This window comes from Hipposideros armiger, unplaced genomic scaffold, assembly GCF_001890085.2.
Source record: "Hipposideros armiger isolate ML-2016 unplaced genomic scaffold, ASM189008v1 scaffold_97, whole genome shotgun sequence".
Lineage (NCBI taxonomy): Eukaryota > Metazoa > Chordata > Mammalia > Chiroptera > Hipposideridae > Hipposideros > Hipposideros armiger.
Genome location: NW_017731447.1, coordinates 3,256,158 through 3,282,110, shown reverse-complemented (window position 1 = coordinate 3,282,110; position 25,953 = coordinate 3,256,158). Strand labels below are relative to the sequence as shown.

Below are 25,953 nucleotides of genomic sequence, written 5' to 3'. Positions count from 1 at the left end.
GAGAATTTAAAATAGAGTTCTCTTTAAAAAGAGATTATTCTTTTCAAAGAAATAAAGGGTTGTTGTTTTTTTAAATTATTATTATTTCAAACCCATGTTCTTTCTCCTACAATGATGTTTTCAAAAGTAGCATTTGTGTCCCCTGCCCATATGCCCATCAGGAGTGGGTGTGGCTGTGAAGGCACACAGCTGTACACATATGTATTGCACATTTATCTGGGTTTCTGGTGTCTGTGTGCACATGCACGTGTCTGTATTTCATCACGGTCCTGGTCCCCAGCCCAGGCACGGGGTTCCTGTGTCACCAGCTCTCAGAGTGGCCCACAAGGCAAATGAGCACTTGGTATCCCCCAAACCAAGAGGTAAGTGGATGCCATGTGGGGACCGAGCCTCTTCTCCAGCCCCTGCAGGATTCCACATGGATCCGCAGAGGGTTGCACAGGGGGACCACAGGCCACGCCTGCTACATGTGACCACAGGGCTGGGACCCGGACACCTGGGTCCTCCTCCTGCCCACTGCAGGGCAGCACCAGGGTGTGGCAGGTGGGAGGCAGCCCAGGGATGCAGGCACAAGGAGTGAGCAAGGTCCACGGCTGAATCCCCACAGCTGCTACCACTCTGACGCTGGGGACACTGACCTCTGGCCCCCATGTTCCAAGCAGCCCATGCTGCTACCCCAGCACCAGGAGGAAGCACACACACGCACATACACAAGGCAGCCTTAGGGCAGGCCCCAGGTTTACTGCTTCTGGCTCAACATGGCTGGGGGCTTTGCGGGACGCAGGCACAGGCTCCCTTGCCCAGGTGGGGCACTCTGTCTGGAGCTCTGGTTGGGATGGGAGCTGCTCTCCAAGGGGCGACTTCTGGTTTGATGAGCCCTGGTCGGTGTGGTCCTGGATCAGGGTGTCCCCTGGGGCTCCCGGCTGGGTCTGGGCAGAGCACGGGGTGGCTGGTCCCCAATGAATAGGACTGGAGGGCAGGCCTCAGGTGGGATACAGTGGGCTTCGTGCTCCACCAGGCCTGCGGGACATTGGCAGCCAGGAACGCAGGGCCTCACACAGTGGGTCGCCAGCTCCCCCAGGGGGACGTGCCGGTTGAAGCAGGTACGTGGACAGGGCGGGCCACACTCATCGAACACGAATCCACGGTCCAGGGGACAGCCCACCACTGCAGGTATAGTGAAGGCAGGGTCACAGCGCTGCAGCAGCCCTGCTCACCCCTTGTGGCTTTTCCTGTACCTACCCTGTCCAAACCTGAGTCCTCTGTCCCCTTCCCCCCCCCCGCCCCCACTTCCCCATCCCACACTGGGCATTGCCCCCTCACCGCAGAGTGTGGGGCCCCGCCAGGTAGGTGTCGCCCCTGCCTGGCGACAGTGGCTGGCATAGGCTTCCAGGGCATCACAGAGGCAGGTGTCAGCTGAGGAGCCAGGTCCACAGGCACATAGGTCATACACGCAGGCAGCAAAGAAGGGCTCCGGTGGCACCACAGCGTGGCAGCGACTGAACGGGGAGGACTTCAGGACCCCACACCGGGCATTGGCCTCACGCCTGGCACGATAGCCTGCTGTCCGGCATGGATCTACCTCACGGCCCTTGGAACAGGGCCGACCAGGTCCTGGACCCTCTAGAACCTAGGTGAGGGAAGCAGCCCAGGTGTGACAGCATCCACCGGCAGCGGACCTTTGTGTGCTGTTCTTCAAAACGTTTTTCTCAAAAACCTCCCTACAAGAACAGCAAAGGAAGTATCGGCTACTTTTCCTTTGTTCCCATTTTGGGGACAAACCAAGGCCCAGAGCAGGCAAGTAACTTGTTCAAGGTCACATAGCCCGTGAGTGGCACAGCAGAGGTTGGGGAGTCAGATGATGAGGACTCTTTCAACAGGCCATCCCGTCTCCCTCAGCTCTATGACAGGCAGGAACGCCCCCAGACTACCCTGAAAGCCCAAAAGCCCATCTTGTGTCCACCCGCCAAACCGTTTCCATACCAGAGGACTGCTCTGAGACATGCTCAGCTGTGCCCTCCCCAACCCACTAGGGCTCCTGGACCACTCACCTGCCAGCTATTCCCAAATGCAGCCTCAGTGGGCAGGAGCAGCCCCTCAGGGCCTTGCAGATCATCCTGGGCAAAGCCATTGAAGTTCCCACAAAGCCCACAGATCTGGCCCCGGTAGGAGCCAGGCACGCTCACCTCGACCTGGGACTGCCCATCCCATAGCACCTGTGGGGAGAGGTTGGGACTGGGGACTGGGGACAAAAAAGTAGGGACCCCAAGAAGCTCACTGTCCATCCTGGCCACATGCAGTGTGTCAGCATGGCCCCTGGGGTAGGGGAGAAGAATGGGCGGCAGAGGCTCTCCCATGGAAGCCAAGTGCTCTGGCCACAGTCAGCCGGCAGGTGTTACGGGAGCTGTGAAGAGCCATCCACAGCTCTCAGGATCCACCTTCTCCTGTAGGCATCCCTGAACCAGGCCCCCAGGTGAAATGCAACCCACTTCCAGAGGTTCACTATCTCATGGGCATTCAGGCCTTATAGAGGAAAAAGCACAATTAGAATCTGGATTGTTTCAGTGTAGACATCTTATTTTACAAATTTACATATTGTGCTTCTTGCTAGAGGCAGGAGAGTGAATTACTCTTTAACGTGGAAAGAATCCTGGAACCACCTAGGAGACTTTAGTCGACATCCCCTTCCTTACTAACCTTTTCCCCATTTTACTAGGGAGGAAACTGGGGAGCAGAGAAACTGAGGGTATGGGTGTAAGAGCTCCAGTATGCTGGTGACTGAATCAAGGTTAGAAAACAGGCTCAGAACGCCTTTTATTGCACCTGGGAGGCCTCTGACTCCTGTCCTCCCCTCAGAATCCAGCAGAACTCTCTCGCCTTGGTGACCTCATTTGGCCCGGGACACAGCTGGTGTCCCCACTCCTTCAAGAGATACAGAAGCCTGAGCAGGCCCGAGGCTCGCCCGCCCCCACTTGCCCTGGCCGCACCTGGAGCCCCGGCTGGGTGTGCAGGATCACGGTATGTCCCCACAGTTCCACGTACAGCAGCCGCTCCTGCAGGAAGGGCAAGTCCACCGGGCGTCCATCCACCTGGAAAACGGAGGCGGGAGAAAGGGTGACATTGGTTGGGAGAGTGGACAGCGCGGAACCAACCTTTACCCAAGTCCTTGGCTCTGCTCACCGTGACCACCCTGCCCTGCAGCAGTCGCACGGCCACATCTCCCAGCAGCACTGTCACCTCCTGGGTCCAGGCCACACCACTCCGGCCCCGGTCATCATTGGTCACGTGCACGCTGCGATGTGAGAGGCCCGGGTGCAGTGGTCAGCAGGCACGGGTGTAGGGGATTAGGGAGAAGGCAGAGGGGGCTGCGCACCTGAAGTCTCCTCCATGGCAGTCCTTGGCCAGCACGTAGCTGCAGGTGCCCTGGAAGTGCAGCAGGCGGCCGTCGAAGGTGCGGTAATGGGGATCTCCGAAGGCCATGCAGGAAGCGGGCCGGGGCAGGCAGCGGGGGCAGCAGCTGCCGGGATTCAGGGCGGGGGCCTCGTCCTGGCCTCAGCCCCAGACACAGTCAGACACGCCGCCCTCCGGGAGGAGCCCAGTGCAGAGCCTTCCTGAGGACTGAGGAGGGGCTCTTGGGCTCCTGGACTCACTGAGGGCGGGCTCAGGGCACCATCTCGTGGCCGCTCCCGGAACTGCAGGCCCCGGGTCCTCCACCAACCCCGCTGCCCCGGCCCAAGCCCAGCCTCCTCTCTCCTGCTAGGTTGCACCCAGATGGCGGTGCTACGTGCCTACTCACCCCACCCCCTAGACCGGCACTCACGGGGCCACAGGAGAGCGATGGGCAGCGCTGGCTCTGGCAGCGCACGGTGCCAGCCACGCAAGAGCAGTTGGTGCAGGCGTCCAAGGCCCATAGCTCCCCGGAGGCCACCTCTCGGCCCTGGTGCACACACGACTGGTCGGGGGCTGAGGCGACATTGCAGGGGTGGGGGGCGAGGATCAACTGCCCATCCCTCACACTGGGTCTCGCTCCTCCTCCCCCCCATCATCCTGGCCCACACCTTGGCATCGCTCACAGCACCTGCCAGCCTCCTGCACCTTTGTCCAGCCAGGAGGGCAGGAGAGGGCCTGGCACTCCTCAAGGTGGCACTCCACGTGGCCCAGCTGAGGACAGACGTCATTGTTCTATGGGCTTCCAGCAGGGCCTGGGGTCCCTGACCTCACACTGCTGGGGCCATCTGGGTCATAGTCTGAGGCATTAGCCCTTTCTCTCTGCTCCTGCCCACAAGGACACCCACTTCATGTTCAAGGAGGGGGTGAGTCCAGCCCTCAGCTCCTTGTCCCACCACAGGGATGCCTCTGCCCTCTCACCCAGTAGGGATGCCCTTTCCTAATTCCCTGAAGACCCCCGTGTTCGCTAGTCCAGTGTCCTGAGGCTCCCCACTTTATCCATCTATAAGGTCCTCCACCCTACCCCCACCCTTCCAACCCCAGCTTACATGGCAGGTACAAGTAATGCAGGCATTGCTGGGGTCCTGCCAGCTCTCTCCATCTGCCACTGTCCGGCCCTCAGCCTCCACCACACATTCTGATGGGAAGAAATGGGGTTAGGGGAGCACGGTCCTTCCAGCTGCATCCCTCTTCCCTGGAGCTCCCCGGGAAGGCTCACAGCAAGGGGTGCCCACCCCATCCAATTAGCATCCTGATGGTGTTGATATCTTCAACCAGCAGGTAGAGGGCTTACTAGATGGCAGGCCCTGCACCAGGGCTAGAGACATCTAAAGGGTCCTGGAAACCCGGAGAGCCAGAGGCTGGAAACCTCCTCTGGTCAGTTGCCAGCTCAGCAGTGCGATGCCCTGCTAGTAGGCCTGGGGTCCCTCAGCCCACTGACAAGCCTCAGGGCAGGCCCTGAGAATACAGGCTTCATTTCCTGCCTCATGGGTCTCTGAATGAAAAGCCCTCCATTTTTACAAAAGAACGAAGCCTGCAGTCACAGTGCAGACCCCGGGCTGCCCGCTTGGCCCAGGGATGCCACTCCTCCTGCCTCCTTCCTGGGCTCAGGCTCTGCAGGTGCCAAGGCTGGGCACTTACTCCGGCACACAGGGCAGCAGCTCCCAGGGAGGGTATGGTGCTCTGATCGGGGACAGCTGAGCTCAGGACAGGCCCGGTGAATGCAGAGCCAAGTCAGGTCCTACGGAGGGGCCGTGAACACCATGGGTAGAGAACGGCAGGGTGGGAGCAAGGCCTCGGCAGAAGGTGACATTCCGAGCAAGTGGGTGAATGTCAAGGTGACCGGGAAGCCTGGAGCTGCTGCAGGAGAGCACACAGAGGAGGAAGAAGAGGGGGCTCTGGGAGTCCCCAAGGCAGGAGGGCTCACCTGGCACTGGCAGGTATAGCAGGGGTCCGGCGGAGCCAGCTCAGACCCCAGCAGGCCCTCTGTGCAGTTACTCAGGGCCTCTGTGGAGATAAGAACACAATGTGGAAGGTAGAAGGGGGTGGCAGGGCATGAAAGCCCAGTTGATCCCACTTACCCACTCTATCCCCAAACTTCTTGGGCCCGGAGTGTACCTATATCCTTAGCACCTTGACCTAAGGAAGAATAAATCCTCTTTCCTTTTGGTTCAGCACAGAAAAATTTAGAATTTTGGAACGGAACTTTGCTCGGCTACTAGGGTGGGGGAGCCTGCAAACTGACAAAGTGTGGCTTCTCAGCCTGAGGTTTCCAAAAACCACCTGGCTGCCCGGCCTTCTTCCTCTCCTGCTTCCTTCATATTGCCTGGCTAAAGGAGCGCAAGAAAGCACACAGAGCCAACTACCCCAGGTTCCAATCCTGGCCAGTGCTCAGTGCCGGTGCCATTTAGGCAGATCAACCAACCTTTCTGAACCTGTTTCTTTATCTGTAAAAAGGGAGTAATACCACCTACCTCACTGGGTAATAAGAACTAAACGATACTGTATTAAAATCACCAAGTACGGTGCCTGGTGTGCAGTAGGTGCTTAATAAAGGTTAGTCCTCTTTTCTCTCCCTAAGCACAGCCTAGCAAGTGTTGATAAGAATACCTCTTCCCACCTCTGTAGCTGGGCCACTTACTACCTCTCTGGTCCTGACATCATTGCCTCAAGAAGCCAGCCGCTGGCACAATTGCCACCTCAAAGTGCCACCTGCACAAACTGCACCCAGCTTCAGAGTCAAGGGGTTGGGATCGTGCAAGCCTCACCCTCCAGGGCATGGGCTTCCAGAACAGTCCACTGGACTCAGGAAAGGGCTAGGGCTGACTGTGGAGGAGAGCTGACTGGTTCTCCCAGCATCGCTCTGGGTGGCAGCCCTGACCTCTTTATCTATCCCATATCCGGGGACTCACGGGCACAGGTGGGGCAGCAGTGCTGGGGCCCAGGGAGAAGGAGCTGGCTGGCAGGGCAGCCCACCAGGCTGGGACACTGCCGCCGGTGACAGCGAAGGCTAGGAGGCCCCTCCGGCGGCAGCTACGACAGGAGTCAGCAGAGTGTGGGTCCCAGGACATGAAAGCCGGGAGCTACTGTCTTCCTCTAGAGTCCAGGCCCCTCCATCTGTCTCCTCTGGCAGGTCAGACTCGTCTGCAGAGAGACTCAGCATCTCCCCAGACTTGCTCCCTACCCCAGGCGCTAATCCCCAGAGATGATGTCTCTCTTCCCAGTTATTTGGGCCCGAACCTTCAGGTAACCTCTCCTGCACTCTCATGCCACCCTCCTCCCCAACCCCACTACCTAGTCTCTGAACCTACGATGTCACTGCCTGCTCAAAACCCTTCCATTGCCTCCCCATTCTCTTTCAAGTGGAATTTCCCCAATATGGCCCCCAGCCATTTCCCAGGTGTCTCCTCCCCACCGCCTATGCACACCCACCCTACTCTCCAGCCAGGAGGGCCTGCCCATTGCCTCCCCACACTCAGCACCGTGCCCCGTGTCTAACCCCAGACTTCCTGGCTCTTCACCCCAAGCCCTGCTTCACCTCTCGTCTCTGACCCCATAGTGTCTGCACCACCCAGGCTGTCCCCCCAGTGATGCTCGCCCCTCAGCATGGCCCTCACCCACCTCACAGATGCACACTTCACAAGGGTCTGCCCCAGGCTGGAAGCTCTCCCCAGGCTCATACTTCCGGCCCTCGTGCTCACAGTCTTGGGGGGTGGGGTAAGAGCAGAACAGGTCCAGGGAGCCTTCAGGCTGGCAGCAGTGCCAGGGGTGGGGTTCCCTGTCCCCCCAGGAGCCCCAGCCCTTAGGATTACGGTATATAAGAATGAGGGCCACTTCTGGGACACCCTCTTCTACCACCCAGCCCAGTGCAAAGGCAGGAAGATGCTGACCAGGTGCTGCCTCTGTGCCGTCCCTGCCCCACCCCCCATTCCCAGTACCAGAGCATCTAGGGCAGCAGTCACTGGGCCCCTGGCGGGGCTGGGCACAGGAGCTGACACACTGGATGTGCGCACAGGTGACGACGCCCTTGTGACACGTGCAGGAGGAGCAAGGGCTGTCGGGAGGCTCCCAGCTACTGCCTTCAGGGTGCTCCTCCCCGTGAGCCAGGCAGCCTGTGTCCCAGATGGGCAGGGATGAGCTCTGAGTCTGGCTGGGTTCTATATGTCTGCCCCTGACCACCCACCCTGGGTCCTGAACAGGGCATGTGGGTCTGGCAAGGGGAGGGGGTCTGCAGGATGAGATGGGAAGGTGACCTGGGGCAGGACTTCTGTCTGTGATGGAGGGGACGGCAGGATCTAAGAAATGCATGCGCAATGGGTGAAAGGCTCCATCACTAACCCTGTGCTCAAAGTAACTCAATTTCTCCAAGTCTCAGCCTCCTCAGGGGCTGAGGTGTGGGAGAGCTAGATGGGTAGACGGGGAGGTAAGAAAGCTGGAGGGGAAGAAGGTGGGGCAGATGGAGGGGCATGGGGCCCAGGGGCCAAGGCAAGGGGGCCGCCCCACTGGTCAGGCATACCTCTGCAGCGTGGGCAGCAGCTCCCCTGCTCTGTGACCTGGAGTGGGCAGGGCAGGGGTGCACACTGCAGTCGCACACAGCGGACCTGGCCGGCCTGCAGGAGATGCAGGGTCAGTGACTTGCTCCCTAGGCCCAGCCCCACACCAGCCCCCTCTGCCATCTCCTGACCATACCTGACAGCGACACCTCTCACAGCTGCCTGGGGGCCCCTCAAACTCCTCCCCATCTTGGTGCTCCCAGCCCTGAGAGAAGCAGCCTGTGGGCGACATGCTTCCTGGGTCGGGGGCCATGTCACCTTGCCCTAGCCAACTTCAGGCCTGGCAGAAACGAAGTGGGAAGGGCATAGGGTGCTGGTGCATGTGGAAGGCAGCTCACTGTGGCACACAGGGCAAAAGCAGGGTCCTGGAGCGGGGTGGGGGCAGAGAGCTGGAGGGCATGGCTTCTTCTGGCAGAGCATGGAGCCTTCCTGGGGGAGAGAGATCACACGGCCACTTCCTGACTCCCACGTCATCCAGGCTACACATTGCCCCAGGACACCAGGCACACACCCCTGCTAAGCCTGCCAGGCCCAAACACCCCTCTCTTGGCCCCAGAGACCTGAACTGAATCCAATCCTGCCCCACTTGATGTCACAGGCAGAATGTACCCCATGAGTCCTGGAGGGAGGAAACAACCCCTGGCCAGAGAGGAGAGGAAAGGTTACCAAGTTCCCAAAGGGCCACCTCACCTGGCAGGTGCAGATGGAACAGGTGGGATTGAGTGGGTCAGGAAGGGTCTCTCCAGGGGCAGCAGTGACCCCATGATAGAGGCATCCTGGCAGAGTAGAAATGCAATGGAAGAGCTGCCATCAATGGAACCCTCAACTGCCACAGACTCACACAGATACACACAGATACACATACACACACACTTGTGCGCACACACAGCCGGGCCTGGGGGCCTCTAACAAAACTAAGGGAGTCTGACAGGAAGAGAGAAGTGGCTGGGAAGGTGAGGGGTGGGAGGAAGGACTTCAGCCAGGCTGTAAGCGGTCAGATTTGCACGCATGAAGGCAGTGGAGGACTGGAGGTAGGATCAGTCTGCTGAGAATGTTCTGTCTGTGTGGGCCAGTGTGGGAAGAGGATGTGAGGGGATGGCCACACCTGGACAGGAAGGTGAGAGATGGACTGGGCTCGGGAGGGGGTGCTAAGGAAGCAGGAGGGAAGGAAGCCGTCCCTCGTGACACGCCCAAGGGCAGCGGAAGCCATTGAACGCTGACGTGATATTTTAGGAAGTCAGTGAGACAATGCAAGAGCAGGAAGGTCTGGAAGCACAGAGACCGGTTATTTGGTGAGTACAAGTCAGTGAGAGGTGACAGCAGGCTCAGAGAGGAGGGCATGGACAGTGTGAGGGGTATGATGAAAACACAGGGAGTGGGGTTGCTGTGTGGCTTTCTCAGGGGAGAGGTGATGGTGGCCAGACCAGGTGACTCCGGGCTGCCCAGAGTCCAGAAGGGGAAGTGGAAGAGGGGTGCTGCCCTACCCTGGCAGGTGGGGCAGCAGTGTCCAGATGGGGTGAGTGGGTGACTGCAGTCCAGGGGCTCACAGGGCCGGCGGCCGCAGGTCACAGAGCCTCCAAGGCAGGTACACAGGTTGCAGGGCTCTCGGGGATCCAGGAACTCCTGGTTGCTCAGGTAAGACACCCCTAGATACTCACAGCCTTGGAGGGAGGACAGGGAGAGGCAGGGTGGGGAGCAGAAAGGGGTGAGAGGACAGCAGTCATGGGTTCTGACCTTGTGCCTGGCCTGAATCCAAGGCCTCAGAGACTTGGCCATGGTGGGGACTGGGCTCAGTCCAGGCAGGTTGGCAAAGGAGTGGGGAATGGGGCGAGTGGGGCCAGAGAGCAAACTTTCTCCCCTTCAACCTGCAGAAAAATCCCCCTGTCTAATCTATAGGTAAAACCCACATGGAATCTGTCCTTAAGGTTAAATACTCAGCAGGCCAGAAGTCATCAATTTTCCCAACCTGAGGAGAGCTGGGAATCGCTCAAGATGACTTAGGTAGCCTGGACCCAAGGTATCCAATGCTCTTTCAAGCCTTCTGATCAATCAAGGAGGGGAAACCAGAGTGGTGGCAGCCTGCCCTCAGCAGCTGACACTTGCTGACCTCCTTTTTTAAGGAGAGGGCACTTTGGGTGACAATGGTGTGTGAGTGTAGGCTCATAGATTGTAACAAATGTACTGCATTGGTGGGGGACATTGATAATGAGGGAGACTCTGTGTGTGTGTGGCCAGGGAGTACATAGGAAATCTCTCTGTACCTTCCCTAAAACTCTTCTTTTAAAAAGTCAATAAAGGGCCGCCTGAGTGGCTCAGTTGGTTAAGAGCTCGCTCAAGAGTGCGAGCTCTGAGCAACAGGGTCGCCAATTTGATTCCCGGCCCGAGCTGAGCTGCTGCTGAGCTGCCAACAGGTGGCAGGGTGGCTCAGCTTAAAAAAAAAAAAAGTCAATAAAAAAGAGACAGGTGGGTGAGTGTCAGGCTCAAAGTCTTGCAGGCAAAAGTATCTGACTTGAATTTAACATTTTATTTTTGTAATTAAATTGTATTCATTTTTATGGTAATATTCTATTCTTGGCAAACCTAATTTTCCACTTACAGTATGATATAAAGACTCCTTTACTACATAAATAACAATACAGGTGGTAAAGGTATGTAGAAACAATTGGTAAGATAATATAAGAGTGAGGACTGGGGAACGGGTCTTGTTCAACCCTTTTTTGTTTTTACAGGAGTTAAAATTAGGCTCAGAGTTACACTTAAAAATGGTTAAGATGGTAAATTTTATGTTATGTGCATTTTGTAAAAATTCACATTTATAAATGTGAACTCACATCTATAAAATGTATTTTTAAACATTGAGAAAACATTGGGCCCAGAGAGTTATGTAACTTGTCCAAGATCACACAGCCAAATAGCATTATAGGCAGGAGAAAATCCAGGCTTATTTTCCTCACTGTAGTATTTTGGACCCAGCCTTCCCACCCCCCCACTCCAATACTCCGTTGCCCCTCACCATCACAGGCAGGGCAGCAGTCACCCCTAGCAGGGAAGGGGCATTGTGCAGGCGCACAGGCCCTGGGCTCGCAGCTCACGCTGCCCTCCCAGCAGAGGCAGACGTGGCACGGAACAGTGAGGGAAGGGAAGCGCTCCCCGCTGGCAAACTCCTTCCCCTGGTACAGGCAGCCTAGGGGGCAGGTGAGGAGAGAAGGGGCTGGGGGCTCTGGTAGCTGTCTACCAGGCCCACAACCTCCAAGGCCCCGCGAAGTGGGCCCTATCCTACCACATTCTTAGTGAGAGTCCGACATTGGAGGGTCGGCCCAGGAGTAAGGGGAATACTGGGGGTGGCGCCACGCATGGGGCTGGAGAAAGGGGACCGTTGAGGGCGAGGATCCAGGCTGAATTGAAGGAAGCGGGAGGTAGGGGCGCTGCAGGGCTGGGAGGGGAGCCGCCAGGGCGTTACCGTCGCAGGAGGGGCAGCAGGGCCCCTGGCGCGGGTGGGCGCAGGGTGCAGGTGGGCAGGGCAGCCGCTGGCAGGACACGGAGCCGTCCAGGCAGAGGCAGCGGCGGCAGGGGTCGCCAGGCGGGGAGAAGTGTTCCTGATGGCGCACGGGGACCAAGCCCCCTGGCCACGGACAGCCGGAGGGAGAGGCTGAAGCATGAGGGCCGGCATCAAGGGGCGCTCAAACCTGCGGAGGGTGACCCCGGGGAGGAGCCGCCACGGGGTGCAGCTCTTACCCGGGCACTGCGGACAGCACTCCTCTGGCAGCAGGACCGGCTCTGCACAAGGCAGCAGAGGGCAGTGGCGGGTCAGGCACTGCACGTTGCCACTCTGCATGGACAGATGGACCACAAGCAGGCAGGGTCAGTGGTGGGAGGCCAGCATAACCCCTGCCCGTTCCCACCCCTACCTGGTGGCCCTCTCCTGGCCTCCCCAAGTCCCACCTTTACCCGCCCCCCCCCCAACTCCTCCTCCCATCCAGGTGGCAGACTCACCAGACAGTGACACAGGCGGCAGGGGTCAGAGGGATGGGAGAAGTCTGCTCCATCGGGGTATTCTTTCCCACCAAAGGCACAGCCTGGGGAAGGGGCGGATATAGGCCTGAGAGAGACTCTATTTGCCCCAGGTCACGTTGCCCTCCCAGCCCCAAGTGTCCATAGATGGAGCCAAGCCATCCCAGGAGACCCCTCTCCGTCCTGTCCACCTCACCATTGCAGTTATTCTGGCAGCAGGGCCCAGGCAGTGGGTAGGCACAGGGGGCCCTGGGACAGGCCCGAGGCTGGCAGCTGGCTTGGCCTTCCTGACACCGGCACTCCTGGCAGGGGTCTCGGGGGTGGGAGAAGCTCTCTCCATCCACAAACACTTGTTTCTCCAGGATGCAGTCTGGACAGGGGGTGAGACAGGAGTTGGGGCAAAGACTGACAGTGTTTGGAGCCGGCAGACAGCTCTTCTACCCTAGGAGTCCAGAGTCACCACGGAAGCGCCACTTGGAAGCTGTCCCCATGGAGGGAGAGGACGGGGTCTGTGAGGCATGCATATTTCTCTGAATACACACGTGTGTGTGTGTGTGTGTGTGTGTGTGTGTGTGTGTGTGTCCCTCCACCTACAGGTAGATGTGTGTGCCTCTGAGGGTGAAAAGCCAGAGCTTTGTGCATGTGCACGCCTGTGTTTGTGATACATGACCCAGCACACTCCTCACGCGGGCAGGGGTCAGGGCACACTGCATCCTGGGACCCAGTCCCCCTTGTGGCACACCCAAATGCTTGTTGCATGAACATGTGTTATACAGGTAGATATACGAATATATTTGAGTGGTGGGGTATTGGAAGAGGGAATATAGGATGAGAAAGAAGGGTGGTATGGTGACACGAGGGGATAAACAAGTCTCTACTCTCCTACCCATACCCTGAGTTCCAAGCTGCATTAGACTGAAAATAATCGGAAGGCTGTTGCTTTCTAAAGTAACTGTTGGGCCTACGGGGCTGTGGAAGGCCAGGGTCTAGGGCCCCCCAAGCCAGACAGGTCCAGTAAGCACGTACCTGGGCACCGAGGACAGCACTGGCCAGGTCCACTCTGGGGCCTAGCACAGGTTATGGGTGGACAGTCGACCAAGGAGCACCTCACAGTCCCATCCTGGGAACAGGGGACAGGGCAATGGAGGTGGGCCCCGGGAGGGGCTCAGCAAGGCAGCAGTGAGCCTGGGGAGGTACCTCGCAGCGGCAGACGTGGCAAGGGCTGTCGGAGTCCGTAAAGTTCTGCCCGTTGGCATACTCGTGGCCTTGGTAGGTGCAGCTCTCACAGCTGGGACAGCAGGCACCTGGGTGGGGCAGGTTGATCAGAAGCTCAGCTGATCAGGGTGGGCTGGGCAAGGCAGGGGATGAAAGCTAGATCAGCATGGGGCACTCACCAGGGGGCTGGGTGGGGTGCTGGCAGGGGGCTGGGGAGCAGAGCACAGCTCCGCACATGGGCACTCCATCCTGACAGGAGCAGGCTGTGCAGGGCTGGCCATCAGGCTCCCACTGGACCCCCTCAGCAAACTCCTCTTCATTGAGCACGCAGGCTACAGCAAGGGGGCTGTCACCATGACAACCTGGACATTTCACCGATCCCTACGCTTCCCAGACCACAGGACCCTTCCCAGGACCCTCGCTTTGCCATCCCCATGGCAGCCTCTGAATATACTCTGGAAGGGGTGGTGGACTTAGCAATGCCCCCCTTACTGTGAGGGAACACCCATCCATCTCTGGTCACCGGAAGCAGCTCCCCTTTGCAGCTGTTTCTCCCCACCCTCCACACACACACACACCTGGGCACAGCTGGGGGCCAGAATCAGGCCGGGTGCAGGGGGCTACCGGGCACTCTTGCTCCTCACAAGAGACCTCGCCGGCCTAGGAGGGAGATTGGATGAGAAGCCCTCAAGGACAAGACAGACCTGGGATTTGAGACAGCAGGACTGTGTACCTGGCAGGAGCAGCGGACGCAGCGGCTCCCCTCTTGGAGTCTGAAGGTCTCCTGACTCTGATATTGGTGTCCCTGGTACTCACAGCCTGGATAGGAGGACGGGGGGACCAGAGGACAGGGCTGGACGCTGACAGGGAGGCCCAATGCCACCCTGACATCTACCTCCCACCCTGACGAGGACAGCCATCCGTGTCCTCAGGGGTCCCTGCCAGCTCCCCTTCTCCCAGGAGCAAGGGCCCCACCACAGTGCCCAGTTTGCCATGAGAAGGCGAGGTAAGAACTTGCCCCTCGGCCGGCCGAGTGGCTCAGTTGGTTAAGAGCTCACTCAAGAGTTTGAGCTCTGAGCAACAGCGGTTCGAGTCCAGCTCGAGCTGAGCAGCCGCTGAGCTGCCAATAGGTAGCAGGATGGCTCAGCTTAAAAAAAAAAAAAGAAAAGTAGATTCTTCAGAACTTGCCCCTCACTGGTGGTGACAGGAGCTTAGGTGTATAAAGGATTTCCTCTATACTTTAGATCAACGGGGCTTCCTGTAGGTCCAAGGGAAGCGCCACCACCACCACCCCACCCCACCCCCCACCAAACACTCTCTCTAGCCAGTGCCAGGGTGACTCAAGCCCCCCACTCACCGGCACAGACTGGGCAGCACTGCCCAGGGATCCTGCCGGGGTGTCTGCAGGGCATGACGGGGCAGGGCAGGGGCTCACACTGGACACTGCCGTTCTGACAACAGGGCCTAGTCAGCATTCGAGAGGCAGGCCCGGAAGCCAGGCCCTCCCTGCTGGGCAGCCACACTCACAGCACAGCGGCAGTGCGAGCAGCGGTCCCCAGAGTCCACGGGCTCCCCGCTGAGGTACTCCCGCCCGTTTAGGAAACAGCCTGTTGGGAAGAGGGTGCCTTAGACCTTCCTCAGGGCCACCATCCCTACTGGCCCAGGTCCTGTCCTTCGTGGGAGACCAGGCTGGGCTCTCAGTCAGCTTTCTGAGCCCCTCCAGGCTTCACCCACTGACTCACCATCACACACAGGGCAGCAGGTGCCCGGGAGGGGCCGGGCAGGGTATGGGCACAGGCTGGAGCATTCTCGCTGGCGGCACTGGATGTGACCCTCCTGGTAGGGGGCAGATTGGGCGGGAGAAGGGGGCCATCAGAGCTCGGCCAAGTGGTAGAAACAGTATTTGAGTCCCAGCTATCCACTTATTAGATGCTGTTATGAGTTGAATTGTGTCCCCCACCTTCAAAAAATTCCTATGTTGAAGTCCTAACCCCAGTACCTCAGAATGTGACCTTATTTTGAAATAGGGTCTTGTAGATGTAGAAGTTAAGATGAGGTCATGTTGGGGTGGGATGGCCCTTAATCCAATGACTGATATCCTTATAAAAAGGAGAAATTTGGACACACACACACACACACACACACACACACACACACACACACAGAGCAACATGTGAAGATGAAGGCAGAAGCCAAGGAACACCGAAGTTTGCCAGCCAACTACTGGAAGCTAGAGTCTTCCTCACAGCCCTGAGAAAAAATACTTCTGCCCACACCTTGACCTTGAACTTCTGGCTTCCACAACCATGAAACAACACATTTCTGTTGTTTAAGCCACTCTGTTTGTGGTCCTTTGTTACGGCATCCCCAGGAAACCAATACTGGTGTATAACCTAGCTTGTTACTTAAGTTCTCTGTGACTCCGTTTGCTCCTCTGAAAACGAAAGAGACGATACTATTCCTGTCCTCGCAGCCTTGTTATGGGGATGAAGTATGGTGTCTGGTATGGCATCCACTTCTGGAAGCTGGCAGTTAACAGATGGTAGGTCCCGCTACTCCCCACGGCCTTTCTCGGACAGACCCTAGCCCTAGAATTCACGCCTACACCTGGGCTCATGGCTCCAGGCCCCTTTTAGTGCCTGGGTAGCCAGTGACTCTTCTCAAGGTGTGTGAGGGGGGTCAGTGTGAACAAGGAGGGGAAACACATGATTGCAAAGGGGCCCCAAAGCCTTCACAATGGAGTCCTTAGTCCTTGGCAGGCTGTCACTGTGGCTGGCTTCAGCTCCCATGAAACACTGCCCTCCTCAGCATGGCACCTGCCTGGACATTAGGCCTCCATGTCCCCACCTTCTTTCCTCAGGCTCCGCCCTGAACGTTCCATACACCTGGCGTCTTAGTCCATTTGGGCTGCTGAAATAAAATCTCATAGACTGGGTGGCTTATCAAAAACAGACATTTAGTCCTCACAGTTCTGGAGGCTGGGAAATCTAAGATCGAGGTACCACCAGTTTCAATGAGAATCTACTTCCTGGTTCGTAGACTGCTGTCTTCTCCCTGTGTCCTCACATTGCTGAAGCGGGCAAGGGAGCTCTGAGGGCACTGATTGCATTCAGGACGGCTCCACCCTCGACACAAATCAACTTCCGAAGGCCCCATATCCTCATACCATCACCTTGGGGGGTCAGGATTTCAACATATGAACAGGGCGGGGGGGGGCGGGATGGGGGGGCACAGACATTCACTCTATAACACCTAGAGTGTCTTTCCCCATTTCTTCGTTCAAATCCTACTCACCCCTTAAGACCCAGGTAAACATCACCACTGCATGAAGATTTTCTAGAGCTGTGCTGCCCAATCGAAATATAACCCAAGCCACATGTGTCATTTTAAATTCCCTAGTAGTCAAATTTCAAAAAAATGAAAAAAACAGATGAAACTAATTTTTTTTTTTTTTAAGCTGAGCCATTCTGCCACCTGTTGGCAACTCAGCTGCCGCTCATCTCGGGCCGGCAATTGAACCGCTGTTGCTCAGAGCTCACACTCTTGAGCGAGCTCTTAACCAACTGAGCCACTTAACCATCAGGCCGGCCCTGATGAAACTAAATTTTAATAAGATTCCAATATAACCCAATATATCCAAAACGTTATTTCAACATGTAATCAACACCAAGTATGAATGAGATAGCTTGCATTCCTTTTGTACTAAATCTTAGAAATCGGTGTGTGCATTTTATACTTATAGCCCATCTCAAATTGGATGGCCACATATCCGGGGCTCAGTGGCCATGTGCAGTTGTGGCTCCTGGTCAGACAGCACAGTTCTACAATAGATGCCCCAAATCAACCTGCGTTCCTCCCTCCCTGGAGCTTGCGCCACGTGTCACATGCTGCCCTGCCTCATTTCTGGAGCCTGTAAGCTCCTTGAATTTGGCTCACAAACCCGTGCTGCACACCTAGTGTGCTCAGAGCTGGATGTACCGATGGGCGCGAACCCACCGCTGACATCACAGTGCCTGGGATCAGGTCCTCTCCATCTCTGTCCCCTCACAGTGCCTTTGGGATGTGCTCAGTGGAATGAAGGAGTGAATATGGTGCTCCTAGGGCAGAGGGGTGGGGGTGGGGGGGCGGGAGGAGGAAGGGAAAGGGAAGCCCAGGAGCAGCATCGGGGCTCACCAGGCACTGGCAGATCTGGCAGGGATCCCCAGGTGCAGTCCACTCTTGGCCGTGCTCCCAGTGGGAGCCCCCTTCTTCTGTGCAGCCTGGGGTTGGGGTGGGGGGAGATGGGCAGAGAGGAGGCCTGGTGGGAGCCAGCCTGGACCTCAGCTTCAGCCTGCCCCCACCCTCCTCCACATGCCCTCTGAAGGCTCTCCAGATCAGGGCGTGCCTCTGCCCAGACCCCTTGGTGGCTCCCTGTGTCCCAGGCTGGGTAAGGCCAAGCTCCTTAGCCCGCCCTTCCAGGCCTCCCAGGACCCAACATGGCCACGCCCACCTCCCACACCTCTCTCCGGCGCCTCTCCACCTCTCACTGTTATTTTTGGTTATTTACATATTCTTGTACCTTCCCACATAACATTCACACACCTCACACTGAGTGCTAGTCCCTAGCCTTTGTTCTAGCTGTCCTCGCTTCCTGGGATGCGCTCTGCCTTCTTGCATCCTTCACCTAGCTAACTGCTCTTTAGCCTTAAGGTTCGCTCAGGACACACTGCCTCCAGGACACTTTCCCTCCTGTGCCCAGACTGGATTAGGTCTCCTTCCTGATTCCATAGTACCTGGCGCCTGTTTCTATTCTTGCCTTTGCTTCAATATTGGTGTGTGACTCAGTGTCGCCCTCTAGTGGTCAGCCTCGAGGGCCCAACTGGAGTCTTAAGTGCACAAAGCAGATAATAGTCAACATTATTAAGGTAGACTATCATTCTCCACAATCAGGGAACTGAGCCACAGAGTAACACACTGAGAGGCCCCCAACCACAAAGTGGCAAAGGCAGATCTGGAGCTCAGGCATCACTGGAACCCCCCTGACTGGACCCCTAGGTCTGAGCCAGCAGGGTGGGCTCTGGAGATGAAGACATAGTGAGACAGCCCTGCTGGAGCTCCACCGGGGAGGGTTCAGGGCTTACCTTGGCAGGTCGGGCAGCAGTGGCCAGGTCTCAGGACTGGCTCCGTGCAGGGGCTGGGCGGGCATTTCATGGGCACGCAGCGAACCAGGCTCCTCTGTAATGCACCAACAGCTGTAAAGCCTCTGGGTCTGGCTCCCAGAGAGAGCAGGGCGGGCAGGTGTCAGGCACCCTTGGAGTGGTGGAGCACAGACAGGGTCAGGACAGAAAGTGAACCTCACTGGTACCAGGGCTCGGAAGGCATGTGAGGGGCTGAAAGGGTGGCCTCAGTGTGGGGCAGTGGGTGTCTTAAGGAAGAGCAGGACTTGGGAAAAGCTGTGGAGGGACTCACCAGGCAGGAGCATTGGAGACAAGGGTTGGAGCTGGATAGGAAGTTGGTCCCCTCGTCGTAAAGCTGTCCCTCATACTCACAGCCTGGGGAGGGATGCCAGGATGCCAGGCTTGTCAGCAAAGAGCAGGGTGGGTGGATATCACCCAAGGGAAGACATGACCCCCAGTAGGTACTGGACCCTCTGGGGCTGAGGAAATGGAGGGGTGAGGCAGGGTGGGGAGGTCACCTGGCCGGCAGACGGGGCAGCACTCCCCAGGTGGAGTGTAGCTCTCCAGGCAGTTGAGCTCTGAGCATGAGGGCCCCTGGCACCGCACGGTCCCTGCCTGTGGGGCAGACACTGAACTCTCCCTCCCTCTCCACTGTGAGTTACTCTGCTGGCCTAGCAGGACAAGCAAGCTCCAGGCCTCAATGCCTGGGCGGCAACAGCAGCCCTGTCTGGCCCCCAGGTTGGGCTTGGCACTGCCAGGCCGAGGGTATGCCAAGCAGCAGGGACATGGGCGGTGGCTAGGGCCAGGCTCTGATTCACTTACCTGGCAGGTGCAGGTGACACAGGGCTCCAGTTGCCATGTTTCCCCAGCCCTGTGACCTCCAGGGCAGCCTGAAAAATCAAGGCCAAGACCCCAAGTAAGAGACCCAGAGGACTGGGTCAAAGGCATCCCCCTCCCCTGCCACTCCCCCAGGACACCACTTGGAAAGGGAACCATTCAGGTGATAGACAGCTGAGATTTTGGTATTTACTACAACTTTCCAGCAGGTGGCAATAAAGTGTCTAACGCTAACAAACAGTAGACTTCCATTATTTTACAACAGATGGAGGAAAGGGTCCCTTTTTTTTTTTTTAATTCCCCAAAGACATCATATGGATTGGCAGTGGCCCTGAGGCACCACGTGTCCTATAGACTGTGTGTGTGTCCCTTTTCTTTGAGATCTGTCAACTCCTAAGTCTTCACTCTTCATCTCTGGTGGACTCAAAGGCTACATGTCCAGACCCCGCTGTCTCCTGAGCCCCTGTTCCACGTTTCCTACTACCAGGTGAGATTCTTCCTGGGGTAGGTAGAGTAGATAAAATACAGGATGCTCAGTTAAACTTGAATTTCATATTGTGGACAGAAAAAAAGGGGTTCTATGGAGAGTAACCTCACAGGGTGATCTGATCATAAATTCCTAACTGGGCAGGTCATGGTGGGCAGTCACACCCAGGCATGTAACTTTTTGGTAAAACGTTTATCTTTGCCTTAAGTAAGCCTTGTGCGTTGTTTCTGTGCATCTAGGTTAAGACACCTTTCAAATAACCACCCTCAAGAGAGCACATTATCTTAGCTATCTTGAATCCAATCCCCGCCTTGCTTTCTCCCACCTTCATGTAATCTGCTTTACGCTCCCTCCCTAATTTCAAATGCATAAAAGAAACTGCAAAACTGTCATTCTCTGGAGGGAGCATCTGAGATCTTGCTTTCTGACAATTGTCAGTTTTGACTCAAATAAACTTGTAAAAATTCTCTACAGATTTGGGCGTTTCTTACATTGACAAGATAGACAACCCATACTTTTTTAGTATAATTATGTCTCAGATTGCATGCATACACTAAAAAAGTATAGGCTGTCTATCTGACCTTCGAATTTCACAGGGCATCCTCTGTTTTTATGTGCAAAATCTGGCAGCCCTGTCTTCCTGACCATGAGCTGGCAACACCCCCAGCAGAGCATCGCCTCCACTTCCTCCCACCTCTCCTCATGTCACTAGCACCACTGCCCTCCTAGTATCCCACTATTCCATGGGGTCCAACTGGTCACCAGCCCCCGCCCATTCTTTAGAAACACCCCTCCTTCTACAGCCCACTGCCATCCCTGTCTCCATGGCTAGACAACGGTTGTAATGGCTCTCTAACTGCTCTCTCTGCATCCAGCCCATACCAGGTGAAGATTCCTGAAACACCTCTTTGAGCATGTCACACGCTCGTGCTTCAGCCTTCTGTGGCTCCCCATTGCCCACAGAAAGAAGGCCAACCTGCAAGGCTCACAGCAGTCCGTTCCCACTGGCCTTCCCAGACTGGCTTTCTGCAACACGCCCCTCTCTACCCTGTCCTTGTGCCCCAAGGGCCCTTAAGGACTGTCGTTGTCAGGTGAAACCCTCCTTTCCTTTGAGATCCAGCCAATTGTCTGTAAAGCCCCTCTGACACCTAGTCTGGGTGGTCCTCCCCTGCCCTCTCCTCTGGCAATTAACCACTTACTGCCTTTCTACATCTCCTCTTCATCTGTTCATCGGATCTTAAATCTTGTATTATATCAGCTAGAAATCGATCTTTTCAACTAGATTAGAAGCTCCCCGAGGGCGGGTAAAAGACCATCCTGAGCCTCTGGTTTAGTCCCAGGCCAGAGTCCGTATTTGCTGACTGTGCTTCAGTTCTGAAATCCCCCAGCCACTGCCAGAGTGAGTGGGCAGGCACCCGGTGGGCACGTGACGGGTGGCAGACCATGGCTCTGGGGGCCTCAGAGCAAGTGTAAGAGGCAGGGCCGGGGCTGGTGGGTGCTGACCTGGCTCGCAGTGTGGGCAGCATGCTCCTGGCTCCAGGCAGGGTCCTCGCGGGCATGGCTTCTGGGTACAGGTTATGGCTCCTTCCTGTGGGGAGGCGGACTGGTGGCTGCACAGGCGTCAGGACCCTGGAGGGCAGGGCCTCCAGAAACGAAACCTCACCCCAGGCTGGGACATTGTGTCAGGGGACATAAGCCACGCTTGGTCAAGAGCAGAATAGAGACATCCTAACCCCAGCCCCATCATCTCCTGCCACTTTTGACCCCAGAAATGATCTCTTCCAAGTGCCAGCAAATTCCCAGAGTAGAGAGATCCGTGGAAGGGGACCAAGACCTTCCTCCGTGGAGGAGTGAGGAAGGAAAAGCTGGAAGAAGGTGGATGTAGAGTCAGGTGAGGGAGGACAGGCAGGTAGATGACAGGGGCACATGGAGGACCATCCACAGGTGAGGGGGCGATGTCGGAAGACAAGCAACACCATCCTCTCTGCCTTCCCTGCCACTGTTTGCCAGGCCCAAATCAAAGGGGTCTGGGGGCCCTCACATGTGCATGGGGGTTGAGCTCCAGGAAGTAGAACTATTCAGAATCAGCTGAAGGCCACGGTGGCAAGGCTTGAGGGGAGAGGCAGGCAGACCCCATTACTTAACATTCAGCAGGCACACCAGGCTTCAGCGACAAGTAGCTAAAGCAGTGCAGACAGGTGAGAGGGACAGGCACGGGATATTCAGGTGGGTCACGGAACTCACCAGGCAGCGGCAGGTGGTGCAGGCATCAGGGGCGAAGGTCTCCTTGTTGCCATAGACCTGACCGTTGTGGCTGCAGCCTGAGGAGATAGAGCTGTCACTCAGGCACTTAGGCCCATCTCCAGGCCTGAGGCGGTCCCAGTGGGCAGGCGGGATGGCACTCACCTCGGCAATGGGGCAGGCCAGGCTTGGGGTCACAGCGCGCGGCCCCATCCTGGCAGATGCAGGTTGTGCAGGCGTCAGGTTCCCAGTGAGCCCCCTCAGGCCAGGCTCGCCCCAGTGCCCAGCACTGGGAAACTGGGCGACATTCACAGGACTCCAGCTGCCTCACCCTCACCTGCAGGTCCTTGTTCTGGGGGGAAAAAGGTGTGTGTGTGGGGGGGGGCGGGGCGGGGTGGAGGCACTGGCTCAGCTTCTAGCAGATTAGTGGGGTGTAAACACTGAGGCAGGAGAGAAGGAAATTTCACAGTTCCAGAGCAGAGGTGGGTCCCCCTCCAGTCAGCATCCAGCTCAGTCACAGTTCTCAGGACCTAGGGACTGGCCAGGCTCCCAGGGGAGCATGAGGCCCTCAGGCCTCTCCTCTGGATGGAAGGGGACCCAATCCCTGTACCCCAACAGTTAAAGACCTTTATCCATCCAAAACCTTTCCTGGTGATGCCTTATTATTTACATAATGTTTGTAAATACATGAAAGAATATGAAAGCCTGGACTGACAAAACAGATATCCTGGAGGCTCTTCATTTTTATGAGAAACAAAACAAAACAAAAACAAAACAACAATGTTAAGAATGTTCAGATAAGAACCTCTCTGTGAGCATTTAAAGCAAAATTCTGTCGGGCCGGCCGAGTGGCGCGATGGTTAAGAACTCGCTTGGGATGCCAGAGGGCCCCGGTTCGGATCCCACATATGAGGGCCAGTGACACTGCCCTCTACAGCTAGGATGCTGAACAACAGCTCAACCTGGAGCTGGGCTGCCCTGAGTCGCCGGCGACGGCGTGGGCTGCAGTCCCTGTGGCAGTGGGTTGCCATGGGCTACCGTGTGTGGCCAGCAGCCAGCGTGAGCGGCCAGCCGCCGCAGTGAGCGGCCGTCCAGAAGCCGGCGACTGATCTGCCTCGCCAGAGAAGAGCGCAATGATGGTGCCAACTTGGGCCAGTGAAGCAACATCCTCCACAACTAGATTGAAGAACAAAACGACAGCAACTTGTCTGTTCCCCTTTCCCCAATTCCCCAGCACTGTTCCCATCCCCCCAATTCCCCAATAAAAAAATCTTTAAAAAAAAAAAAAAGAACTTGAAAATAAGTCTAAAAAAAAAAATAAAAATAAAGCAAAATTCTGTCTTAGGGTCCCCTGGCTCCCCTCCCCCAAACCCAACTCTTGTCTCCTTTCTTCCCACTCACTATGCAAGGCCTGCCCTGCCCCAGGCACACAGGCCCCACCTCCAATAGTACCTGCTCTCGGAGCTCGGCCACCTCAGCCTCCAGCCTTCCTAGCCGCTCTTCCAGGGGGCGCCACTGCTCCTGGGGGCCCCTGGCTGAGGAATGGGCTGGAACCTTCTGCTGGTAGTCATGGGCGTCAGCAAGCCCCAGGGACCCCCTGGGGACCACCTCATCTGAAGGCACAAGAATCCAGGGTGGGTCTATGGGTGAGGGGTTAGCAAGGTTTCTTGGGCTCTGTCTTCCGAGTGATGTCACCCTGTGCCCCACCCCTGTACGCCTGCCTGCCCTTCCACCATCCAGAGAAGGAGATGGTGCTGTGAGGGTGCTGGGGTAAAAGTATGAAAGGAGGAGGAGGGAGCCCTGAGTGGACAAAAGTGACCCGACCAGTTTCCCAAGTAGCAAAAAGCTTGTAGTCAGGTACCAGCCCCAGGGACCCTGACCCCTGGGGCACAGGGCCTCCCTGCAGCTTGCCAGCCATGGGGGGACGGGGGCGGGGGGGGGCATGTCAGGGTCATTCATCCTCACTTGGGCCAGGGACTTGGACAGGAGCAGTCTGGGGAGCTGACATGTCAGGCCGGAAAGGCCCAGAAGCCAGCAAGGAGACAGATGTATGAAAGGCGAGGCTGCCTTAAAGTGCCTGGAGTCTGGTCAAACCCTGCCGCCAACTACCTGCCTTCACCTATCAGAAAAGGCACCACTTTTGGAGAATGTGTGTGTGTGTGTGTGTGTGTGTGTGTGTGTGTGTGTGTGTGTGTGGAGGGGGAGGGTGGGGGGGGGGGAGTGCAACTGCTCTCTCTGTCCCCACCATCAAGCCTGACCACTCTTTCCAGTCCTGTGGCAGAGAGGCCTGGGGACCCCACATTGGGCAGGGTGGGCTCCGGCAAGTGAGACGTGGCTGCATTTTCTGAAGGGTTTAGGGAAGGGTCTAGAAGGACACCCACTAGCTTTCAAGGTGCTGGGCTGAATGGTTCTAGGTGACAGTAAGTTGAGGGAAGGCCGGGGGCTCTGAGTTCAGATCTGAGGTTGGGGACAGCCACTTTCACCTCACGTTGATCCCTCTCCTGCTGTCAGGAAAGTAAAGGCCATGGGGCAGGGCAAGCTAACTCTACAAACATCCCACAGACCTCTCCAGATGGGGGTGGGCAGGGCAGTGGAAGGTCTGTTGGAGGAAGTCAGTGAGGAGGAGGGAGCGGAAGAGGGAGAGGGAGACAGCTCATTATTGAGGCCAGCCCGGGGTGGCTAAAAGGGTTTCTTGCAGATACTAGTTCTATGAGGCAGGGGAACAACGTCGCCCACTCCACCCACCACCCCACTGCCATCACCCGGGCGGGGAGATTGGAGATTCTAGTCCAAACCTAAGTTGTCCTCTTTCTTCCAAACCTACTTTGGCCTGAGCGTCTTGGCTTGGTTAATGTCAACCCCACCTGCTCAGAAATCTGGGGGTCAGCTTTCCATGTGTACCCTTCCCAAATCCCATCAGTCTCTGGTCTCAGCCAGTCGTTCCCCAACCCACTCCCCAATCCTCTCCTCTTCCTCTATCTCCACTCAGGAGGCTGAAGACAGAGCGGTCCTCCCAGCCTCCACCTGGCTCAGCCTTTCTAAATCACACATCTGAAGGTTCCCAGCAGCAGGTCCAAATGGGCCCTATCACTAGCGCCACCTATCTTTTCAGTCTGCCCTGCCACCCCCCCCACATCTGGGGTTCTAACGCCCCAACAAATGCAGGCACCCAAACCTCCTGTGCATGCGGCCGTCCCCCTCCCTCGCACTGGGTCACCTGGACTGGCACTCCGTGTGGCTCCTGGACCTAGTTTCCTTCCTAGCCCCATGAAAGACGGCCAAGGATGGGGTCTCAGCGTCTTAAACCCTCCACCCCTGTTTGACTCATCCTCCGTGATCCTCCTCCAAACCTACTTAGGCAGGAACAATTAGAGGGTCAGGGAGAAGCTGGAGGTCCTCTGGGACCCTTAGGGAAGACAGGGCTAGTCCCTTGCCTGGAGAGACCCACAGGGTCACACAGAGCCTAAGTGCTTACCATGGAACTGTCCTCAGCTCCCCTCTCTGACGGCCTTATTCCCGCCTATCCCGCTGGGCGAGAGGCCAGCCCCAGAGACTCAGAGTCAGCTCCCATAGCAGGCCTCCTTTCTTTCCCCTTTCTCACGACAAATAATTAACTTCAGACTCCCGGATTCCAGGGCAGCCTCTCCCCCACTGCTGCCTGCAGGAATTCCTGCGGAGGCCATAGCGGGAAGCCCCCTCCCTCTCCTGGAGCCCATGCCTCAGCCTCCGAGCTCCCCCACCAAGCTAACTCGTCCACCGACGGGAGAACCGGGGCTGGCCACGACACCCCCAGGCAGAGCCGGGGAGGCAGCCCCACCCCCAGCTCAGCCCCTCAGACTGGTCTGAGCAAGGGCAGGGTCCTGCCCCAGTCTCCCCTAAGCCCTCGGTGCCCCGACTTACCTCTGCCCATTTTCCGGGCTGGAGCCAGGCTCATGAGTTGCAGGACAAGGGCCAGCAGAGCAGCCCTGGACCCCGCCATGCTCGCTCCGCCTGGCTGCTGTCTGTG

At 57.1% G+C, this 25,953-nt stretch overlaps 1 protein-coding gene across 1 annotated transcript; it reads right to left on the bottom strand.

Moving 5' to 3' along the window:
• Positions 1-691: 691 nt before the first annotated feature.
• Positions 692-25,953, bottom strand: KCP (kielin cysteine rich BMP regulator). Its single transcript, XM_019646126.1, has 42 exons — positions 25,848-25,953; positions 23,400-23,560; positions 22,113-22,299; positions 21,951-22,027; positions 21,210-21,294; positions 19,205-19,272; positions 18,901-18,997; positions 18,675-18,757; positions 18,347-18,440; positions 17,400-17,485; positions 14,969-15,062; positions 14,754-14,833; positions 14,584-14,677; positions 13,960-14,045; positions 13,805-13,886; positions 13,406-13,558; positions 13,209-13,315; positions 13,038-13,131; positions 12,208-12,381; positions 11,994-12,076; positions 11,736-11,829; positions 11,461-11,649; positions 11,014-11,184; positions 9,485-9,661; positions 8,691-8,776; positions 8,339-8,429; positions 8,137-8,219; positions 7,964-8,057; positions 7,386-7,559; positions 7,069-7,151; positions 6,360-6,480; positions 5,375-5,454; positions 5,089-5,188; positions 4,497-4,585; positions 4,059-4,161; positions 3,821-3,963; positions 3,374-3,546; positions 3,181-3,292; positions 2,988-3,089; positions 2,052-2,216; positions 1,324-1,630; positions 692-1,167 (listed from the first exon to the last, which is right to left on the bottom strand). The coding sequence occupies exons 1-42, from the start codon at positions 25,924-25,926 to the stop codon at positions 899-901; spliced, it is 5,070 nt and encodes a 1,689-aa protein (XP_019501671.1). The 5' UTR covers positions 25,927-25,953; the 3' UTR covers positions 692-898.